Here is a 19,776-nt window from a genome sequence, read left to right as displayed (position 1 = left end):
GTTGTATGTTTTCTCATGTGTTTAAACAATCTTCAATCTCATTTCAGCAAAATCTGACACCATGACAACTGAAGCAGCTACAAGTATTGAAGTAAATGGTTCCGAAAAATCTGAGATACAAAATGAGCAATCTGATGAACAGGAACATCAGCCAGAGGAAAACACAGAGGTGACTGACAGCTCTAAGAATCCAAACCCTGAAGAGGTAGAGCAGGTAGACGTACCTAAATCTCCATCTTCCCCAACCAGTCCTGGAGGTAAAAGTCCAGGGAAGCAGAAAAAGGAGGCGCATGAAGGTAAAGGGATTTCCCGTTTCCTTCCGCCTTGGCTCAAGAAGCAAAAATCCCAAAGCCAGATGGAGCCTAAAGAAGAGATAAATGATGAAATGGATGGTTCAGCTGAGAAAACACAGGAACAAGAAGGTGAAGTGAACAGTAAAGATGAGACATCAGCAGAAGGTCAGCCTGTAGTGGTTGAAGCCGAGAGTCCTGAGAAAAGAGCTGATGCTGGCAATGCAGACTTGCAGGTATGCTTCAGTTGTAGGTAGAGTTACCTTATATAATATGGAATGTGAAGAAATAGGGCACTCAAGTTACTGTACAATGAAATGACTAGTAAGTGAAGTAATCCGTTTAAGTTCTTACCAAAATATTTCCTTTATTATACTGTACTGTAATTACACAAAAACAAAAATATTTATTTTTTTGCTTGTTACTGCTGGAGAGACTGAACACTGTCTCTACTCATAAGGAATGCCCACAATCTGTATTATTATTATTATTATTATTTATATATAGCAGCAACGTAATACTTTTAAATTGACGCCAAATATTTTCTGCTACACTGCAATTGCAGGGGAAAATGAAATTTCTTTAGTTGCAATGTTTCCACACATAAAGAATGCCTACGTTATTTATTTGACCTCAAAGAAGCCAGGTATCTGGGCTTGTAAAGCATCAATCCTTGCTTAGTAATACATCCTACTGTAGATGTGTTGACTGTTTTGCCAAGCATTTGTGAGCAGATGGAGAAGTTTGCCATCTATATTCTACATGTTAAAGATCTTGCTGCTATGCCCTGAGAAACCATTGACCATGTTCAATGTAACCCAAAGGGAAAATGCTGCCTTGAATATTCTATCGGATCTGATGAAGCAGAAATTGAAGTGGTCCTGGCCTTCTTCCTTCTGATCGAAGCTCCTTTATTTACTGCTTTATCTGTCCTGTCCATGCTAGACACAGATGTGCCCTTTCTTACTTTTTCATCTGCTTTCAGATATCCTTAGAGAAGTGGCATAAGATGACTAGCTTATAAAAAGTTACTCTATCACTCTCTTAAGTGGTCATCTTAGGCCAGGTAAAAAGGTAGGAAGGGAATATCTGCGTATGTGCCCATTTTATTATGTTCTGTCTGTCAGATTGATTATCTAGTTATCCAGGTAACAGGGCAGAAATGTCATAAACTGTTCATGATTCTCATTCAACGGCTCAGGAATAAACTGTCACCATCAAGACTGGACCAGAAAATTATTGAAAATTTCTTTTAGGGCAAATAATTAGAGTAGATGTTTATGCATCTAAACCCAAAACCATCACCATTTGAGGCAGATTTATACTGTGCCTTATATGCCAAGGCATAAATAAGGTCATGATTTTTGGCGCCAAACGGATCTTGTGCAAACATTTTAGACTTTTTTTTTTGTGACGTCCATGTTCCTTTCATGTCTGGGGGCGTGAGCAGTGTGGTAAATTTCTTATCCTTGGCGTCAGTTTACTAGTGTGAAGGATTTCTTAAATGTATGCTAGTTACAAACTGTTGTAGATTTCATGGTGCAGGCACGTGGCCTGGTGGAAGAGGCACCCTCCAGTAGTGCAGACGATGGGAAGCCTGACATTGAATATAAGCGTCCATGAATTGAAAAAATCCAGCATCTATTCCTTTGTATAAAACGTAACTTTTATTATGAAAAAGTTTTCCGGAGCATGAGCCGCTCCATAAAATCAAATACAAGTATGCATGATGGCAGAGATGAAATGACGTCTGACTGACGCGTTTCGGGGCGTTATTGTAGCCCCTTAATCATAGTCTGCCATTGAATATGTCATCAGTATTCATCAATCTCTCCCCCACTGAGTTGTACAACCAGTTAGTTAAAAATCTGTGTGTTCTGCTTTGATCACATTCTCCTCAGCTTGGATTAGTTGTGTCTGTTTCTGTTGCTTACAGGTGTCTACAGAAGATAGCAAAGAGCAAGAGACCCAAAAACTTGATGAAAAAGAGGATAAACAGGAAGATGAAAGAGAAATAAAGGATAAGGTTCTAGTTGATGCGAAAAAGGAGGTTCTTTCTAAATCCCCCAAAAAAGTAAAAACTGTCCCATGTAAAGTGATCTTATTGGATAAAACGGAATACAGCTGTGAAATAGAGGTGGGTACTGAGAGGGAATTTATTCTTTTTTATGTGATCAGGTGATATGTGTTCAACTATCTCTGTGTGTATGCATCTATTAATGGATAGATGCCTTTTAAATGGGATAACCACAGAACGACAGTGTTGTGCCCCCAGTTTCTTCTTATTGCATCACTGCCTGAGGAGCAACAGCACTTAAACATTTATCAAATCTCTTGCATGTGTTTTCTTCTAATTTTATCCACAAAAAAAAAAAAAAAAAATGCTCTGTGAAAGATTGGTGGTGGTGTTTTTTTTTGTAATACAAGAGCTCAAAGATTGGGCAACTGCATTCCAGTACATGGGCACCTTAGAAATACCAAAACATATCTGAATCACAAGATATATTAACCCCTTAATGACACAGCCCAAAGGTGCGTTAAAGACCAGGCCTCTTTTTTCAAAACTGACATCTGTCACTTTAAATGGCAATAACTTTGAGACGTTTTAACTTACACAAGTGGTTTTGAGATTGTTTTTTCGTAACACATTATACTTCATGTTAGTGGTAAACATTGATCAATATTTTTGTATTTACTTATAAAAAAAAAAATTGGATATTTGATGGAAATTTGGAAAAAAATGTAATTTTCAAAATGTGAAAATTGCCTTATATTGGCATCATCTTTTGTTTGTCTCTTAATTTATTTAGGTTGTTACAAGGCTTACAAGTATAACAGTGATTTTTAAGATTTCCAAGAAAATTCTCCATACTACTTTTTTAGGGATCACTTCCAGGGATCATTTACCAGTGGGTGTAGTGAGCATTAGTATTGCAAGCGGGAATGCACAGTGGATGGTGAAGAGGGAATACATAAGCGGTGCGGAGGACATTGCAAACTCCAAATTCCCTACTATATCCCAATAGCTCCTATGATTGGGGGGGGGGGGGGGTGTCACTTCTGGGGTCTTCCCTTGTAAGCTCTAAATCTGGGGTGTCCCCTGATATACACCCGCACAGCTTATATATTCCCTTCCTGCCGCAGCCAGTTGTGTTCTAATGATTTGGTGATTTGGGCGGTTTTTGTCTTCACATTGCTAGGTGCTATATTTTGCTTAATTTTCTGGTGACATGGCCATATAAGGGCTTGTTGTTTGCGGGATGAGATGTATTTTGTAATGCCACCATTATTGGGTGCCTACAACTTATAGAATACATTTTATTAACTCTTTCTTGGTGGATTAAAAAATCAATTCTGGCATAGCTTTTTACCTTTTTTATTTTTTTTCGCTGTGCAGCGTACAGCATAAGTAACATGTTACCTTGATTCTGCGGGTCAGGTTGTTACGGATGTGACAATACCAAAGTATTGTTTTTATTAATATTTAGTGTTTTTTTTTTTTTTTTTACGTAATTCCTTTAGTATAGAAAAAAGGAGTTTGTGGGGCTTTATAAATGTTAATTTTTTTTTTACACTTTTTTTTATTTGTCCTATAAGGACACTAGAACCGGCTAACAGAGAGGATCGCTGGTTCTATGCTAACTGTAGACTTGCAATACACATGTATTGCAGTCTATAGAGGAAGCTAGCTATGCAGATGCATAGGCTAACTTCCTCTCGTCCTGGCAGGATCAACCAGGTAACAGGGGGTCTTAGCAGCCTGGGGGTAACTGGCCAGAGCTCAGGCTGCAATTTATAGATGCCGGTACCCCTCGATCACATTGCGGGGAGTGCCGGCAGCAACATAACGGAACCATTTGGATGCCGGCATCATGTTTGACGCCGTCATCCAAGGGGGTTAATCCCCCACATCGGAGCAAACTCCGATGGGGATTAAGGAGCAGCGTGTTAGCTGTAAGTTTCTTTTTTTTCCCCCCACTATTTTATGGGAGATTCTATACATTACTATTGCGGCTGGTCATAGACCCACCCCCCATATAATTTGGAACTATTACACCCCTTACATCTCTGTCTCTCTAGCTATATCCCCCGCTACTAACCCTTTCCAACTAACTCAGCCCACCCCTCCACCCAATCGTACTTGTGTGTGTTCCTCTCTCTGTGTGTGGGGGTTATTGGAAACAGGGACATGGAATGTCACCTGATTATCAGAAAGTGTGCCTAGGGATATAGTTAATTATAGATTTTTTTTTTTTCCTTTTAATGTAAGTAAATTAAATGTTAGGTGGGGAAAAATAGTTTAGTTTAGGGGTTAATTGTTATTTTATCCCTAACTACTCTTTTTAAATATCTTGTGCCTTTTCAGTAAATAAGGAAAAAGAAATATGTTAAGGGCTCGTTCACATCTGCGCCCGGTCTCCGTACTTGAGGTTTCCGTTTCCTGCCTAAAACAGAGCAGGAGACAGAAACCTGCAGGAGACTCTCTCACCCATTCATTTGAATGGGTGAGAAAGCTGTCCGGCCATGAGCGGCGGTGAGCGTTTTGCGCTCTCCGCCGCGAAACCGGGTTTTATAATCCAGACACAGAGTCGGACATGCAGTACTCTGTGTCCGGATAGAAAAATCCGGTTTCGCGGCGGAGAGCCTAAAACGCTCACCGCCGCGCACGGCCGGACCCGGTCTATGGTTTCCGTCTTCTGGCATGCAGAAGACGGAAACCATAGAACGGAGACCAGAACGCAGGTGTGAACCTAGCGTTAGTGCGTGGAGCTGAGATCACAAATAATAAATACATCACATCTGGGGGAATGAGGTGCTGCACTGGGTTATCTTAGTCCCAAAACATTGAATAAGTTGCACTGTGTGTACTTGACTGATGATTCCTTATAGGGACCATGCATTAAGAAAGAATGGAGGGCTTTATGCCCCCATTCTAGTGTTTTCTGGTGTCCCAGATTTAGTGTTATTTATTTAGGGTAGCACTGCTCATTGTGACATAAATCATATTTGAAGTGTCATACTATTTCCTTTATTTTGCATTGCTTAAATAACCTATCTATATTTGAAGGTTATGATTATACTTCGAAGGACTTGTGCGCTTTTCCTTTTCTTCAGCAGACAAGATGGGGACAGAATGAGCTTTAAGCAAGAATTTAGAGGAAAGGGCAGGCACATACAGGCACTGCAGGCAGTGTAGTTAAGAAAACAATTTCAAGGATATATTTATCATTATACTTCTGTAAAAGCTGCAGATTTGAACACTCTGTCGGCTGATATTCTCTATAGTTATCAAACGCCTTAAGACACAATTTGAGTTAATTTAGCATTTTTTTCAGCATTCTTTCTTTTGCTGTATTTTTAAGGACAGCAACGTGCACTACAAGTCCAAACAGCTCAAGAAATTCACACATTGCAAGGGTCCTGGTAAAATATATATATATATATATATATATATATATATATATATATATATATATATATATATATATATATAACCACTCTTGTATTATTTTTTATTTTTTTTGCATTTTATCTTTTTTTGTAAATTAAGTTTTAGAAAAGGAAAGGAACATATACACTGTGAATATAGTTGGGTAAACGGGGTGTAGGGGCAAACTCTGTCTTGCATATTTTCTTAAGGTTGCAATTTACAAAGGAATAAAAGTGATTATTTATGTGTTTTCCTTTTCTAAGTGGATAAAAGAGGGTATTTCTCATACTTCTGTCTGCGTAAGTGTCCTACATCCATATTAGTTCACACTGTATATTACGGTCGACTGAGGTTAGGAACTTCAGGCCATGGAAGCAGCGCTTCTGTAATTTTTAGAATAAGTGTGACATTTTTAGAAATGTTTTGTTAGTCAGCCTCCAGGCAAATTGTCACCTCTGTGGGAGGATTTTGCCTGTTGTACAGCATCTTTAGTTTCTCTTGTAATGTTGAAAGCAATAATTAGTTGTGATATGTGTTTGTGTTATGCCTGTAGTATAAGGTGAAGCTTCAGTGCTCAGTCTACTGCGCGCACACACTGATGCTAGGGAGAGCTATCAATCACCGTGCCTGGGCAGAGTAATCCAGACTCTCATTGTTTCCTAGGAGTGCTGTCAAGATTGACTCTGCTCCAAACTTATTTATGTTTTAACTGTCTAAATGTACAAAGTAAATTTTAGAGTTCCAAATTATATGGTTAAATGTACATTTATAAACTTATTGCTAAGGACCACCGTGATGAGCTGGTTTTTATTGTATTCAAATGCACTGTGATAAATAAGCAATTATTCTAGTACATGTCATGGTTGGTGCCATCTGAGCTGAGCATTAAGCTGTCTTACCCTATAATGACCAATTAACTTGGGAGGAGAATGTGCCGTTAAGTGTCTGTTCCTGTCACACATCACTGGTATCTGACTCTCCTGTGATGTAGCAAATTTTTTGCCAGATATATTGTAATGTAATTTCTAATTTGCCTAGTGTGTATATTTTGCATAACCTGGTGAGGAAGAAAAAGCAGAGAGACTGTCAGGGAGACTGTCGCTGACCTATATTTATAAATCCCCTTCAAGCGCTTATATGCCGTTCATCCACCTGGAAACAGCCAATTGTGCAATCTGATTACATGACGGAGAATAAGCTATTAATGACCGAAGAACTGGCTGGGGTCTTCTCTGCTCCTGCTGTATGTTTTTGCTTGCTCGGCTCTAAAATGAATTTTTTATTTCAGAAGGCTTTAAGACTGCTTTTCATGACTACGTTTTAGTTAGGCACGTCTGAGCAACTGATGCATATTCAAGCTGACACTGGATTCATTGCTGCTTGCAGTTCAAGACCATTTGTCGCACACCCCAAGGAAATAGCTTCCCTCTGCTCAGTTTGTAAAAAAAATAAATAAATCTAGTTTCATGTTGCACTAGGTATGTGTTTTATTTAGTTATTTAGATTTTCTTCTTTTAATCACTTTGGATTTAAAGTGACCAAGCTCACCTAGCATGCATGGTCAACAAACAGCTTGTGCGTACAGGTATAGCCTTTGGGCAATATTTAAACAAAATAGTCTATATTGCTTGTGTTTTTCATATTACGGATAATCTAAAGGAAGCATTTATACTTCTCTCTTTCCTAGCCATGAACCCTCTCCTTACTACCCGCCCGGTACTAGATCATCTCTGATGAAGGTCCAAGCGACCGAAACGTTATATATCCTCGATCTAGTGTCCGCATTATTCACATATGCTTCCTGACTTTGTGTTCATGGCATTACAACTGTTATCACCTGTTCTTGAATAAATTGTCACATATAATTCCATCATAGTGTGTGCAGCAGCATCTATTCTCCACTGTACATGGTATGCAGTGAGAAGTCGGGAAAAGAATAAAGAAATGAAAGAATCTACAATTTGGTAATTACCGTATTTTTCGGACCATAAGACGCACTAAGGTTTTAGAGGAGGAAAATAGGGGAAAAAAAAATTTTAAGCAAAAAAAAATTGGTGAAATATTTAATAACCTAATAATATAATATTTCACCAATGTAAATAGAACCGGGGGCTTTCGGACACAGGGATACCAAATGTGTATGTGTTTCAACAGTAATGTTTTTGTTTTATATGTATTCTAGGGATATAGGGGTGATTTGAACATATATATATATATATATATATATATATATATATATATATATCATCCATGGATGGAAAGAGACACCCTGCAGTGAAGCTATGCAAGAAGAGAAAAAGGGGAGGGCCAGACGGGTGAAGGAGGTGTGGTTTTCTAAGCAAACTTGAAAACACGCCTCTTTCACCTGTCTGGCTCGTCCCTCCTTCACTGCCTCTCAGATCTTGCTCCTGCAATGAAGCCACACAGGCAGGGAAGTAGGGGCGGGCCAGACGGGTGAAGGAGGCGTGGTTTCAAGCTTGCCGAGAAAACCACGCCTCCTCCTCCCGTTTGGCCCGCCCCTCCTTCCCTGTCTGTGTGGTTTCATTGCAGGAGCCAGATCTGAGAGGCAGTGAAGGAGGGGCGGGCCAGACGGGAGAAGGAGGCGTGGTTTTCTCGGCAAGCTTGAAACCACGCTTCCTTCACCTGTCTGGCCCGCCCCTACTTCCCTGCCTCTCATATCTTCTGCAATGACGCGACACAGACAGGGAAGGAGGGGCAGAGCAGGCAGGCACCGTGCTGCTCTCCTTTTGATTCTCATAGACAGGACACAGACGCTGCACACGCTGCATTCGGACTATAAGACGCACAAACATTTTCCTCCCATATTGGGAGGAAAAAAAGTGCGTCTTATAGTCCGAAAAATACGGTAAATATATTACAGAATTTTTTTAATGGCACAGATTTTTCCACTTCTGTCACTGTTGAATTTTGTTCTGAAACCCTGGCCAATCTGCGTGGCTAGTTTTGGTGTCTGCTATGACAATTAGGTGCTGTACTGTCAAATGGATGGTGTCAGACAGGAGCAGGTACGAGGCGGAATTCAGAGCTCGGACACTGACTGCCCCTGATTGGACAGTGCTAGAGATCTTTGAATTTCCTGCTTCTCCATGAGACCACCCACTTGACAGTAGAGAGCTTAAGTAGCATTTCTGGCACCAAAACTAACCATTCTTTTTGCTCAGGTATGGTGAGGGCTAGAGTAAGAATTCCAGCTGTGACAGAATAAGTGGAGCAGCGCCTATTAAAGGAGACATGGAGGTGGTGAAGAGGTTTATACAGTATAAGATTCAAAATATTTATTTGACACAGTCTCAGTCTAAACTGCAATGCCAGACACAGCAAAAGGGTATTCTCATTCACATGGAAAATCTTCTCTATATTACTAGATACAATGGTGTTTTCCTAATCTTGTATGACCCCATTGAACTCTGTTTTGCTGTAAAATAGACAGCACTGAATTTTTTCAGAGTATCTGTATGCCTTTTTATGAATCTAGAGGTACAGACTCTTATGGGTGTTGTATCTTGGAGGATCTACATCGCACAATGCTGGAATATGAATACTAAGAGAAATGTATTCAACTTTTGTAGTATCTTCTGAGTATTGTTCTAGGCTTCTATAGATTAGAAGTCCTCTTTCTGCTATAATACGCACAAATTATTCTTGTCACTTATGTACTGATGGCAATATCCGAATACCCCCAAGGATGTTTACTTCCACTTTGAGATCTGTGAGATCTCTCTTGGGTACAGAAACAAGGGACTCGGCAGACAATGAGTTGGGTTGGTGGTATTGAGCACACAGAATATGTACGAGGTTTGCTTGCTTTATATGTTTTGCAATGTTGTAAAGTAGGAAAACCTGTAGTTATATGATAGTCATTCATTTATTTACTAGTACAATGGACAGTTGCATTAAAATGTGGTTTCTCAATAATACCCCTGCTTTCTAGCTTTCACTGCTCCTCCTGTATCCTATTGACATTTCTAGAATAAAACAAAAAATGTCTTTATTTTAGATTTGTAATATTTGGTGGTTTCTTTTGAGATCTACCATTTCCAATACATTCCGTAGACATTGTGGAATTTGTGTACACCCTACCTCAGTCATCAAAGTGGAATTCACGGCTTGTTCCATTGTAGTCTTATTTCTCGTGGTCAGCTAACCAGCACAATGGTGTTAGTGTGTAGAAGTCCTACACAGAATAGGGTAGCAATGTTTCACTGAAGTGACACTGTCTCATGGAGTCTGTTCAGAAGGGCAGACTAGCATTCAATTCCGTATTTCTCTGCTGGCACACTCCAAAATATGTTTTATTTCTGGACGAGATATTGCATACCACAAATAACAAAGCTTCATGTAGGATAACTAGGGAGACACTATTTACTGGCTTGGGTGGCTTGGGAGGTTTTCATGGCGATCAAAGTGCTGTGGGGGTCTATTTCACATTTAGCAGTCTTCTGGCCTGTTTACCGGTGTGGGGGGGAAGGGTGTGCGGGAGCTTATTGGAATCCTTTACTGATTCCCTGCAGAAAAGTTCTGCGATGCTTAGTAATGTTCTCCGAAACTTGACCCATTGCTTCTTTGATTTCAGTGATGCTTTACGATATGTCACGCTTGTCACCAGTTAGTAGTGCTGCTGTGGGAGGACTGCATTGGACTACATGAGTTTGGGCAATATACTTTCATTGACTAAAGTGCATTTTTGGTCTGACATCCACCCAGATTTTCTTCACACAGGGACATGGAAGCTGATTTTGACAGCTGATTTCGCTTCAAAATCAGCCCCTTTACAATGGAGCCCTATGTGAACAGCTAGCTTTTTTTTTTTTTTTTTTTTTCTGCTAGCTTTTTTTATTGCTAGCTTTTTTTTCTGCAAGCTTTTTTTTTTTTTGCTGCTAGCAGAAAAAGAAGCAACATGACCTTTCTTCAGGCGTTTTCAGCCTGAAGAAATCAATGGGAGTCTATGGGGCGCTGAAAAAAAAAGCCTTGCTGATTTTGGTTGCTTTTTTTGCTGCTGTTTTGGTAAAAAAAAAAGCGACTGAAACAGCGAGGCTTTTTTTTATGTCACATTTTATGAAGTCACATCCCAGAGGAGTGGTCCTGGGTGTTGACTTCTTCCTGCAGCCATTTTGTGAAAAAGAACGTCAGATTCCATGCCATTTTTTTTAAAATCTTTCGATATGAAAAAGCAGTCAGCTCTGAAAGAAAGCTGTCAGCTCTGCTCTGTCCGAGTTGTGAACTAAAAATGGCGCCTAGAGGCAAAAAGGGGTGGGTTTTGGCCATGCCCAGTGGGCTGGCTAGTTGAAAAATGAGCTGGCTAAAAAAAAAAAAAAAAAAAAAAAAAAAAAAAAAAAAGCTTCTAAAAATCAGTAGCTGAATTAGTGCCAAAATAAGCATCGCTTATTACGTGTGAACTATATATTGGTAAACTGACCCTTATGACTTATTCAAAGATTCCATGGAGATTGATTTGTTGGGCTGCTTTTTTTTTTTTTTTTTTTTTTAATGTTAATGAGAATGGTAAGGGTGAAAATGTTAAAGGGTTGCAGATACTTCCATGGAGATGCTTCCCTGACATTGTACTACATGTTCATCATTGCATGATACAAAAAATGCTTGAACGATTACCACTAGACATGAATGGCTATTTAGATTTTTCCTAATAATAATCTGTAATAACGTTGCTTTAGTAAGTCGGGCCAACTAGTTTGCCTGCAGTATTCTGTTATCAGGACTGAGAAAGTTTTCATCTTGTTTCCTTTTAATGCTTGATGGGTTGTAACAGATGTAGCTGTAAGGTTTTGCTGCTGAGTAAATAAAGGCTTGGTTGCTTTGTCTTTCCTTTTTCAGTTTGTATGCACATAAGCCGCAACTACAGAGTGTAAGTTCTTGTATGAAACTTTACCCTTTTCTAAACATTGGGGTTTTGTTAAATCCGTGAAGAGTTAAACTCTTTTTTTGATATTATTCGTGAGAAAGTAAATAATGTGAGAACAATTGGTGGTTATAAAAGAGGTTACATGAAATCTTAAATGTTTGGTACTGTACCCTACACTTCATCTTTATTTGTGCTATTGTTTACTCAGTCTGGCTTTGATGTAGTGATTTTTATTTTTATTTTTATTTTTTAATGTGGATTGTGAGCCCCATATAGGGATCACAATGTACATTTTTCCCCCCTATCAGTATGTCTTTGTAGAATTGGAGGAAATCCACACAAGCACAGGGAGAACATACAAACTCCTTGCAGATGTTGCTCCTGGCAGGATTCGAATCCAGGACTCCAGCGCTGCAAGACTGCAGTGCTAACCACTGAGCCACCGTGTTGCCCTGATATAGTGATATTTTCTGTACTTGCATTATATATGTTTTTGTAAAGTATGACAAATAGCTCACTAGTCTATTTGGAACTTCATAATATCACTTAAAAGCGGTTGTCTCATAATCAACACTTATCACTGGTGGTCTTATTACTAGGACACCCACTGGACACTAGAATTGAGGTGGGTCCTGTGTTCCCTGTTGGGAGAGCAGTTACATGCAAAGTCTGTGGGGCTGTAGTGGGCGTTTTCAGCCTTTAAATGGAGCGACTTACACTCCATTGATACAAGCACAGTACCCAGATTCTTATGAATGGAGGGGTCACAATTAGACTCTATGGATAAGTGATAAGTTTTGACTAGGACCTTCCAAAAGTGGTCCAACCTGTGACAGGGTAAAGAGCATTCAAGGCTCATTAATGCATATGGGAAGTGAAAACCAGTCAATCTGGTTTGATCCTACAGAAGAGCTCCTGTAGCATGAATAACTGAAAACTTTATTGCTATTAAAGATAGTGGAACACCCAGTGTACACTGTGCAGCTGCACTTGGAGTGCTTGTACCAGTCTCTAGCCATCAATGAAAGTTTGCATCTTAGCTAGACAGTGCACAAAGGGGGGATAGGTACAATAGGAAGGCGGCTTTACTGTTATAGGTGGGTGAGATATTTATACACGTCACATGTTCTTGCATTAGTCATGGACAATTGCACAGGATAGTGTAGCATGTACAAAGTGCCTATAATCCTTTGTGAAAAGTTTGTTTGACTTTACTTACAGTGGAAATAACAAATGCTTCCTGTTTCTTCTTCAGAAACGTGCAAAAGGACAGTCATTATTTATGAAGGTCTGTGAAAATCTCAACCTACTGGAAACTGACTATTTTGGATTAATCTACTATGACAATTCCGAGCAGAAGGTATGAATTATTACATAAAATTATTATATAAAATATTCAAGAGTTTTTTTTTTTTTTTTTTTTAAACTAGTTTTATTGAAAATTACATAACAGAGCAAATAGTACAATCAGGAAAAGTACGTTCACAAAAGAGCATAAAGGAAAGTATAGGAAAAATCACAAACTAACAGATATGCCACACTGCCATCCCATCACAGCCCAAACCCACCCTCCACATCAAAAGTACAGTAGTGAACAACGTGCCACAACGTCAGTCATCACATGTCATACTGGTACAGGGTACCATGGACCTACCCGGCAGAAGTTACTCCTCAATATATAACGGCGTCTAGTGCCGAACACATAGAGGGAGCAGAGTATTGGGTTGTGGAGGATAAAGAAGGAACTTCACACGAAGTAATATCAAGTCAACAAACGTGTTTAATGGCAGAGTTCGTGAACGTTTTCGATCTCTATGGATCTTCATCAGACTCTACACAAAATGTAAATAAACATTGTGAGGAAAAAATAAACGTACGGAAGACAGTGGTATAAACATGTATACAATATATACATTGAACAAAGCCATGTATGCATAGAAGAAATCGGGTATCAATAACAAGTCTTGCTAGGAAGTCACATATGAAATATGTCAGTTAAGGTAGGATGGCATCATGTCAGAACATCTGATAACAAGGAGACTGTATATAGACCAGAAGTGGGAAAGGGAATCAAAAAGAACAGAAGTATAAGGAATAACTATAAGAAGGATCATAATAATCACCTGTATTGTAGTAAGGGTAAGTATATGAAATCCGCATGGAAGTAAGGGCAGTCACAAATACCTGGGAACATTAGGATATGTAATATGTTATAAATAAGCCAAACATGCCCACTGGTCTAGGTGCTCGTTGTCTAGGGGTCCTTACCTCTGCTGTAGTCAAACCAAGCCCGCTGGCGATGCAAAAATGTGTGTAGAACGCGCAAATGAAAGGCAGTCTGCCGGAGAGGGAACGCAAAAACACAGTGTCCCTCACTCCTTTAAAATGGCGCCGGACCGCAGCTGATTGGTCTTATGTGCGCCTGCGTACAGAGGGCTGTACGGATGTGAAAAAAAGTACGCATGCGCATTTGTGCGATAGAACCAGAGCGGATCAAGTAAAGGTGAATAGGACGGCATGTATGCGTGTGCGCATGCGTGCTATACGATGTGAAGGTCTGCAGAGGCTACTAATGATAGAAATGCCCGATAGTTAGAATACACACCTGATGGCAGGATATAGATGAACGTGTGTGTTGATACCAAGGGTGAGACGTTTAAAGGAGATTCCAAAATTTCCTGAAACATCTCATCCGTCAGTTCCAGAATATTTGTGCGCCAGCGCATCAGGGCCGTGACCTCCGCTAAAGACACTTTCATATGGATCAGATGTTCATAAAGAATGGAAATAAGGCCCCCAGGGCCCTGAGAGCGCAGCGCACCAATTAGCGGGTATTCAGAGATGGCACTCGGCTGGTCAGGGAATAATAAGGAAAGGGCATGTCGTATTTGGAGATACCTGAAGAACTGATGTCTGGGAATTTCATGGGACATAGCCAAAGATGCAAAGGTAACAAAGACCCCTTGTGTATACAAATCTGCTAGGGAGGACACCCCATGTCTTGACCGGGACCGGGCATCGGGTACCCTAAATAGATCTGACAAACCAGGATTTTCCCATAAGGGGGTCTCCGCAGGAGTATTAGAATAAGAAGACACCTTCCGGGTCTGCTTCCAGACCTGTGCTGCCAAAGCGTGAATAGGCAAAAGCCTACCTCTGAATCACTGAGACTGTTCCAACACCGGCCACAGGGTACGCAGGTCCAGGTGGTGAGCCAAATGCGCCTGGGACCACGGAGCTGGCCCGGGGTAAGCCAAGGTTTTATAAAGCGAAGTTGACCCGCTAAATAATAAAGAAACAGGTCGGGGAGCGACGCCCCACCGAACTGTTTCGGTCTCTGGAGAGCAAACAATTGTAATTTGGATCTGGAGTGGCCCCACACAAAAGAAGTTATCAAAGAGTCCATCTGTCTAAAGAATCGGTGAGGCACAGGCACGGCTGAGTTACTTAATGATTATAAGCATTTGGGTAAAGCAATCATGTTAACAATCAGGTTAATCCTACCCACTACCGACCAGGGCAATGCAGCCAAAGTCTTGAATTTAGCCCGAAAGTGTGAAAGAAGGGGGGAAATATTGAGGTCCAAGAACCTTCTATGGTCTCTAGGGATAACTATGCCAAGATATTTACAAGACAAGACCACCGGCAGGCCAGATATCACCTTTCCCTCTGCTGCCACCGGAGCACGACCTATGTGCATATAAGAGGACTTAGTCCAGTTAGTGCGCAGGCCCGAATAGTTACCAAAAACAATCAATTCCATGGCTCGGGGCAGCAATGTAAAGGGCTTAAGCATGAACAGGAGGAGGTCGTCAGCATAGAGCGCAGTTCTCTCCTCCCAGGAGCCAATGGATATGCCCCTATAGACAGGGTCTTGTCTGAGTAGTATGGTCAAGGGTTCTACAGCCATAGGGAACAGCAGAGGAGAGAGAGAACAGCTCTGCCATGTGCCCCTACCTAATGAGAAATACGGAGACAGTGAACCATTGATGGGCAATGCTGCCCTGGGAGAGTGATATAGGAGGGACACCCAAGCAATGAAGCCATCTCCAAAACCATATTTCCGTAAGGATTGTAAAAAGAAAGGCCATTCGACTGAGTCAAAGGCTTTAGTAGCATCTAAAGAGGCTATCACCCAATCCTCTGAAGACACCAAACCAATCTGGGTCACCACCTGGACGCGCCTGAGATTATCAGATGTAGATTTACCTGGCAAAAAACCTGTTTGGTCCGGATGTACCAGATTTAAAACCACAGAGTCAAGCCTTTTCGCCAACATTTTGGTCAGCAATTTGTAATCAATATTTAATCAATATTTAATAGACTTATAGGCCTGTATGAGCCACAGTCCAACGGGTCCTTGTCTGGCTTAAGTAACAGAATAATAGTAGCATTATAAAAGGACGTCGGGAGACTGCGGTTCTCAAAAGCATATTTGTAACAGTTTAGCAGTACAGGAAGAAGCAGATCTCAGTACTGAGCGTATACCTCTACAGGGATACCATCTGGGCCCGGAGATTTCCCCCTTGCCATACCCGTCAACTCCTCCAAAGGGAAGGGCAAAGGAGTTAACACTTCTTATGTTACTATTGGAAGCCCCTCAGCTAACATCCTGTGCATTTCTTATATCATTTAGCGTCTCTGAATAATATCTCCATGACATGCAAGTCAAAGGTAACATAATGGATTAAAGGGATTATGCCATAAAAAATATTTTTGTTTTTTTTGTTAGAGATCTGACCGCTGAAACCCCTGTGACCCAGAGAATAGTAGCGTTTTACCCCTATTGTGAGGGAGATCTGGAAATGGCAAAAGTACAGCAAGCACTTGAGTATCTCTGATGCTCTATTGAAGCTGGATGCACCCACTGCATCCACTCTTACATTCAAAACATGCTTGGAAATGGTGGGGTCTCATCGGTCAAACTCCTCCAATCAGCAATTTATCCCAATATTTTTATTATTATTATTATTATTATTATTATTATTATTATTATTATTATTATTATATGCACACACTCTCCTCAAAACTAGCAGTCTTTCCTATCAGTTGTAAGTCACCAAAGTCGATAACTAAAGGTTAATGTTAAAGAGAACCTTTTACGACCTCCAATAAGTCCAGATTAAGCCATTTAATAGGTGCAGCTTTACTGATACTAGTAGAGTTTAATTTTTTTTTTTTTTTTTTTTTTTGCTGTATTCCCCACTGTTCCTGAGCAATCAATGCTGTTATTTTTGGGGCGTGATATGCTATTTGGGTTCTGTACTGTAAGAGGGTGATGTCAGGCAGGAACAGGTGAAGATTGATTGGTATTCTGAGTTGCGCCATCCCCCTTCCCCAGCCTGACACTGCCCTCCTGACATTACAGAGCTTAAATAGCACATCAGGCACCAAAGCAAACTGCACATATTGCTCAGGAACGGTGGAGTCTAAGAGAAGATTACAACGGTGCTGTCAATGGGGCACATAAACTAATACTGTCTAACTTTTAGACAGTGCAAAGCTAGATTGGACAGCCTTAGGCTGAGTTCAAACTGAGTTTTTTGTTCAGGAATTTGGTCAGCCTCCAAAAAAAGCCTCCCAATAGAGCCTTAAAGTTCTCCAGATTTTCCAGTGTCCAGTGCTGTTTGATAATGGAGTGTCCAGTCTATCTTTACACCAATCATTAGTTGGCTTAGTGTATGACAGACTTTTGGCAAAAATTTGATAGTTGCCGAAGTTTTGGCACAACTTCTGACATTTTCCTGCAATGTTGGGTTTGCAGTTTAACATATTAATGCTAGGTTCACACTAGCGTTCGGTCTCCGTTCTGTGGTTTCCGTCTTCTGTCAGATTGGGTCCGGCCGTGTGTGCCGGTGAACGTTTTATGCTCTCCGCCGCGAAACTGTTTTTTTTTTTTTTAAATTGGACACAGAGTACTGTATGTCCAACTCTGTGTCCGGTTTAAAAAAAACGGTTTCACGGCGGAGAGCATAAAACGCTCAATGCCGCTCACGGTCGGACATTTTTCAAACCCATTCAAATGAATGGGTTTGAAAGAGTCCTGAAATTTTCCTTCTCCTGCCTCTGTTTTGTGCAGGAAACGGAAACCTGCAGAACGGAGACCAGGCGCAGATGTGAACGAGCCCTAAGCCTCATTCCATCAAGTTGTGCCCACATGTACGAGGCGCGCTAACTGTTGGAAAGTGACTAAAACATACAGAAAATGAGGTGTAAAGCATGTACACCAGTTTTTTTTCACAAACTATGCCAGAATTCTAGTGAATGTTTCTTGGTTTATCTGCCCCAATGTCTTCTGTTTCTATTCATACTTCTTAAATTTTGTTTTTAGCTTCTGTTTTCTCTAATATGGATTGTTGCATAGATAGTTTTTTGTGTTGTGCTTTCAGCTATAGAACAAAAACCTCCTACCCAAATTTGCCTGTTTTTGTGCTAAATTTGCCCTAAAACATGGATGAGCCAAGATCACCCATGTTGTTTGTACCTGCAAATGTAGTGCATGCTCAGAACTGGTCAGTGATATGGCATCTAATATGTCCCTATTTACTAGTGTGTATATGGTGTGTGCCGATGCTGGCCTTTGGCCATTACTGGCTGTTGCAGCTTTGCTTGTCCATTAGGACATAACTCTTCTCAGATGCTACTCTGTATATTCCACATGCCGTACCCATAGCTGACTACTGATGTCCACTACTGCAAGGATGAGTTATGGAGCACATTAAACCATCAGCTGGAAATAAAACCCGGAAGCCTGCCATGCTTTACGTTTCCTGGCTCCGGTCAAACGTGTATAGCCATCAATAAAACCTTAACCAAAATCTGAAAAGTTAGAAGACAGCCCCGGTGTCCTGATATAACATGAATCCAGTAGTGTCACTCTATCCAGGATTCCAGTTTGTCAGCACTTGGCACATAACTTTGAAGTTATGCATGGACACTTTGCAACACATACATTGTAAATGAATAGAGTATACACAGGGTGTTAACAAGTAGTCTGCCCACATTTTAGGGCACGGTGCAGATTTTCAGACACTCCTCATGCTTTTCATGTAAAGGATTGTAGCTACTGATTTCACAGTTTGCTATGAAAGCTTTTATTTTGCTGTATTCATTGCCTTGTATGTATTCCTATTGGGAGATCTAGTTGCAAATTCCTGTGCTTTGCCTGAACATATTCTTGCTGTTGTTTTTCCTCGGGGAAGCCGTGTGCTTGCTCATTTGACACATTTCAATGCTTCAGTGGGCTTCACTGTGAGCCTATGAGATGTAGTAGCTCTTGATGTCATAAGTATCTCTTGTTTCTTTTTCCATCCATTTGTGTCACTTGTTCAGAATCTTAAAAATATACAGAAGTGTATGTGTTTTTTTTTCTTTTTTTCCCTTTTTTTTCCTTCTTGGCACAGATTCCCTCTGATTCAATTTTTCCTGTCAGGGTCGTTGCCTTTCTAGATTAAAATGCCTCACTTCTGTGACCTTCAGCCAAAGTTGTGTTGAATGCTGAATGATCTGTTTCACTTGTCCCAGTGCAGTCAGTACAGTGACCCATTTATGAGCCAGCTGTTGGGCTGGATTGCAGCTGCAGAATGGGTAAGCTGAATGCCAGGCACTCTTTTGTGTGTTCTGCACCACAGAGACGCCCAGACACAATTGTATAAGTAGCAGAAAATGGGGATCCCAGCAACTCCTGACATGAGTGTTCAGTGCAGATGATATATGCCAACTCTAGGGAAACTCTACATACATGTCAGTTTCTTGTATTCGACATGCAGATTAAAATTTTAGAAAATGTAGAATCAGCCCTACAAGGAGGTGCTGTCATTAGTTTGATACCCATACTCCTGCTGACAGGCTCCCTTTATACATCACTTCACTGAGGATTATTGAATCACCCCAGAGATCTTTCCATAGAAACACAGGTTTCATTACATGTGTCTGTTTGGCCTAAATATTCATAAGCAGGCAATGAATATTTGTAGATAGTTGTCAGAGTACAGACTTTCTTAAACGGATACAATGCAAAGTGTGTAGGACAGCACTGACCACCAGAAATTCCTTGGTCCAGTAACCCACAGAGAACTTGGCAACCTGCCTGAAAAGGACCCAGTTGTAGCCAGTGGTGAAAACTTTACTATTTTCTGTGTATGCCACTGACTAAATAAAGGTGGACTGTTTAA

General features: G+C 40.6%; 1 protein-coding gene across 17 annotated transcripts in view; it reads left to right on the top strand.

Moving 5' to 3' along the window:
- EPB41L2 (erythrocyte membrane protein band 4.1 like 2) overlaps positions 1-19,776 on the top strand; it is a 135,689-nt gene that overhangs the window by 62,103 nt on the left and 53,810 nt on the right. For all 17 annotated transcript variants that reach the window (XM_075268031.1, XM_075268033.1, XM_075268035.1 and 14 more), the window contains exons 2-4: positions 48-526; positions 2,227-2,427; positions 12,858-12,962. In XM_075268031.1, coding sequence (XP_075124132.1) covers positions 62-526; positions 2,227-2,427; positions 12,858-12,962 — 771 coding nt within the window. In that variant the 5' untranslated portion in view covers positions 48-61. The remainder of the gene's footprint in view (positions 1-47; positions 527-2,226; positions 2,428-12,857; positions 12,963-19,776) is intronic.

Source organism: Leptodactylus fuscus, chromosome 3 (assembly GCF_031893055.1).
Source record: "Leptodactylus fuscus isolate aLepFus1 chromosome 3, aLepFus1.hap2, whole genome shotgun sequence".
NCBI classification, from domain to species: Eukaryota; Metazoa; Chordata; class Amphibia; order Anura; family Leptodactylidae; genus Leptodactylus; species Leptodactylus fuscus.
The sequence above is the reverse complement of the archived record's forward strand: the minus strand, read 5'-3'. Positions and strand labels throughout refer to the sequence as shown.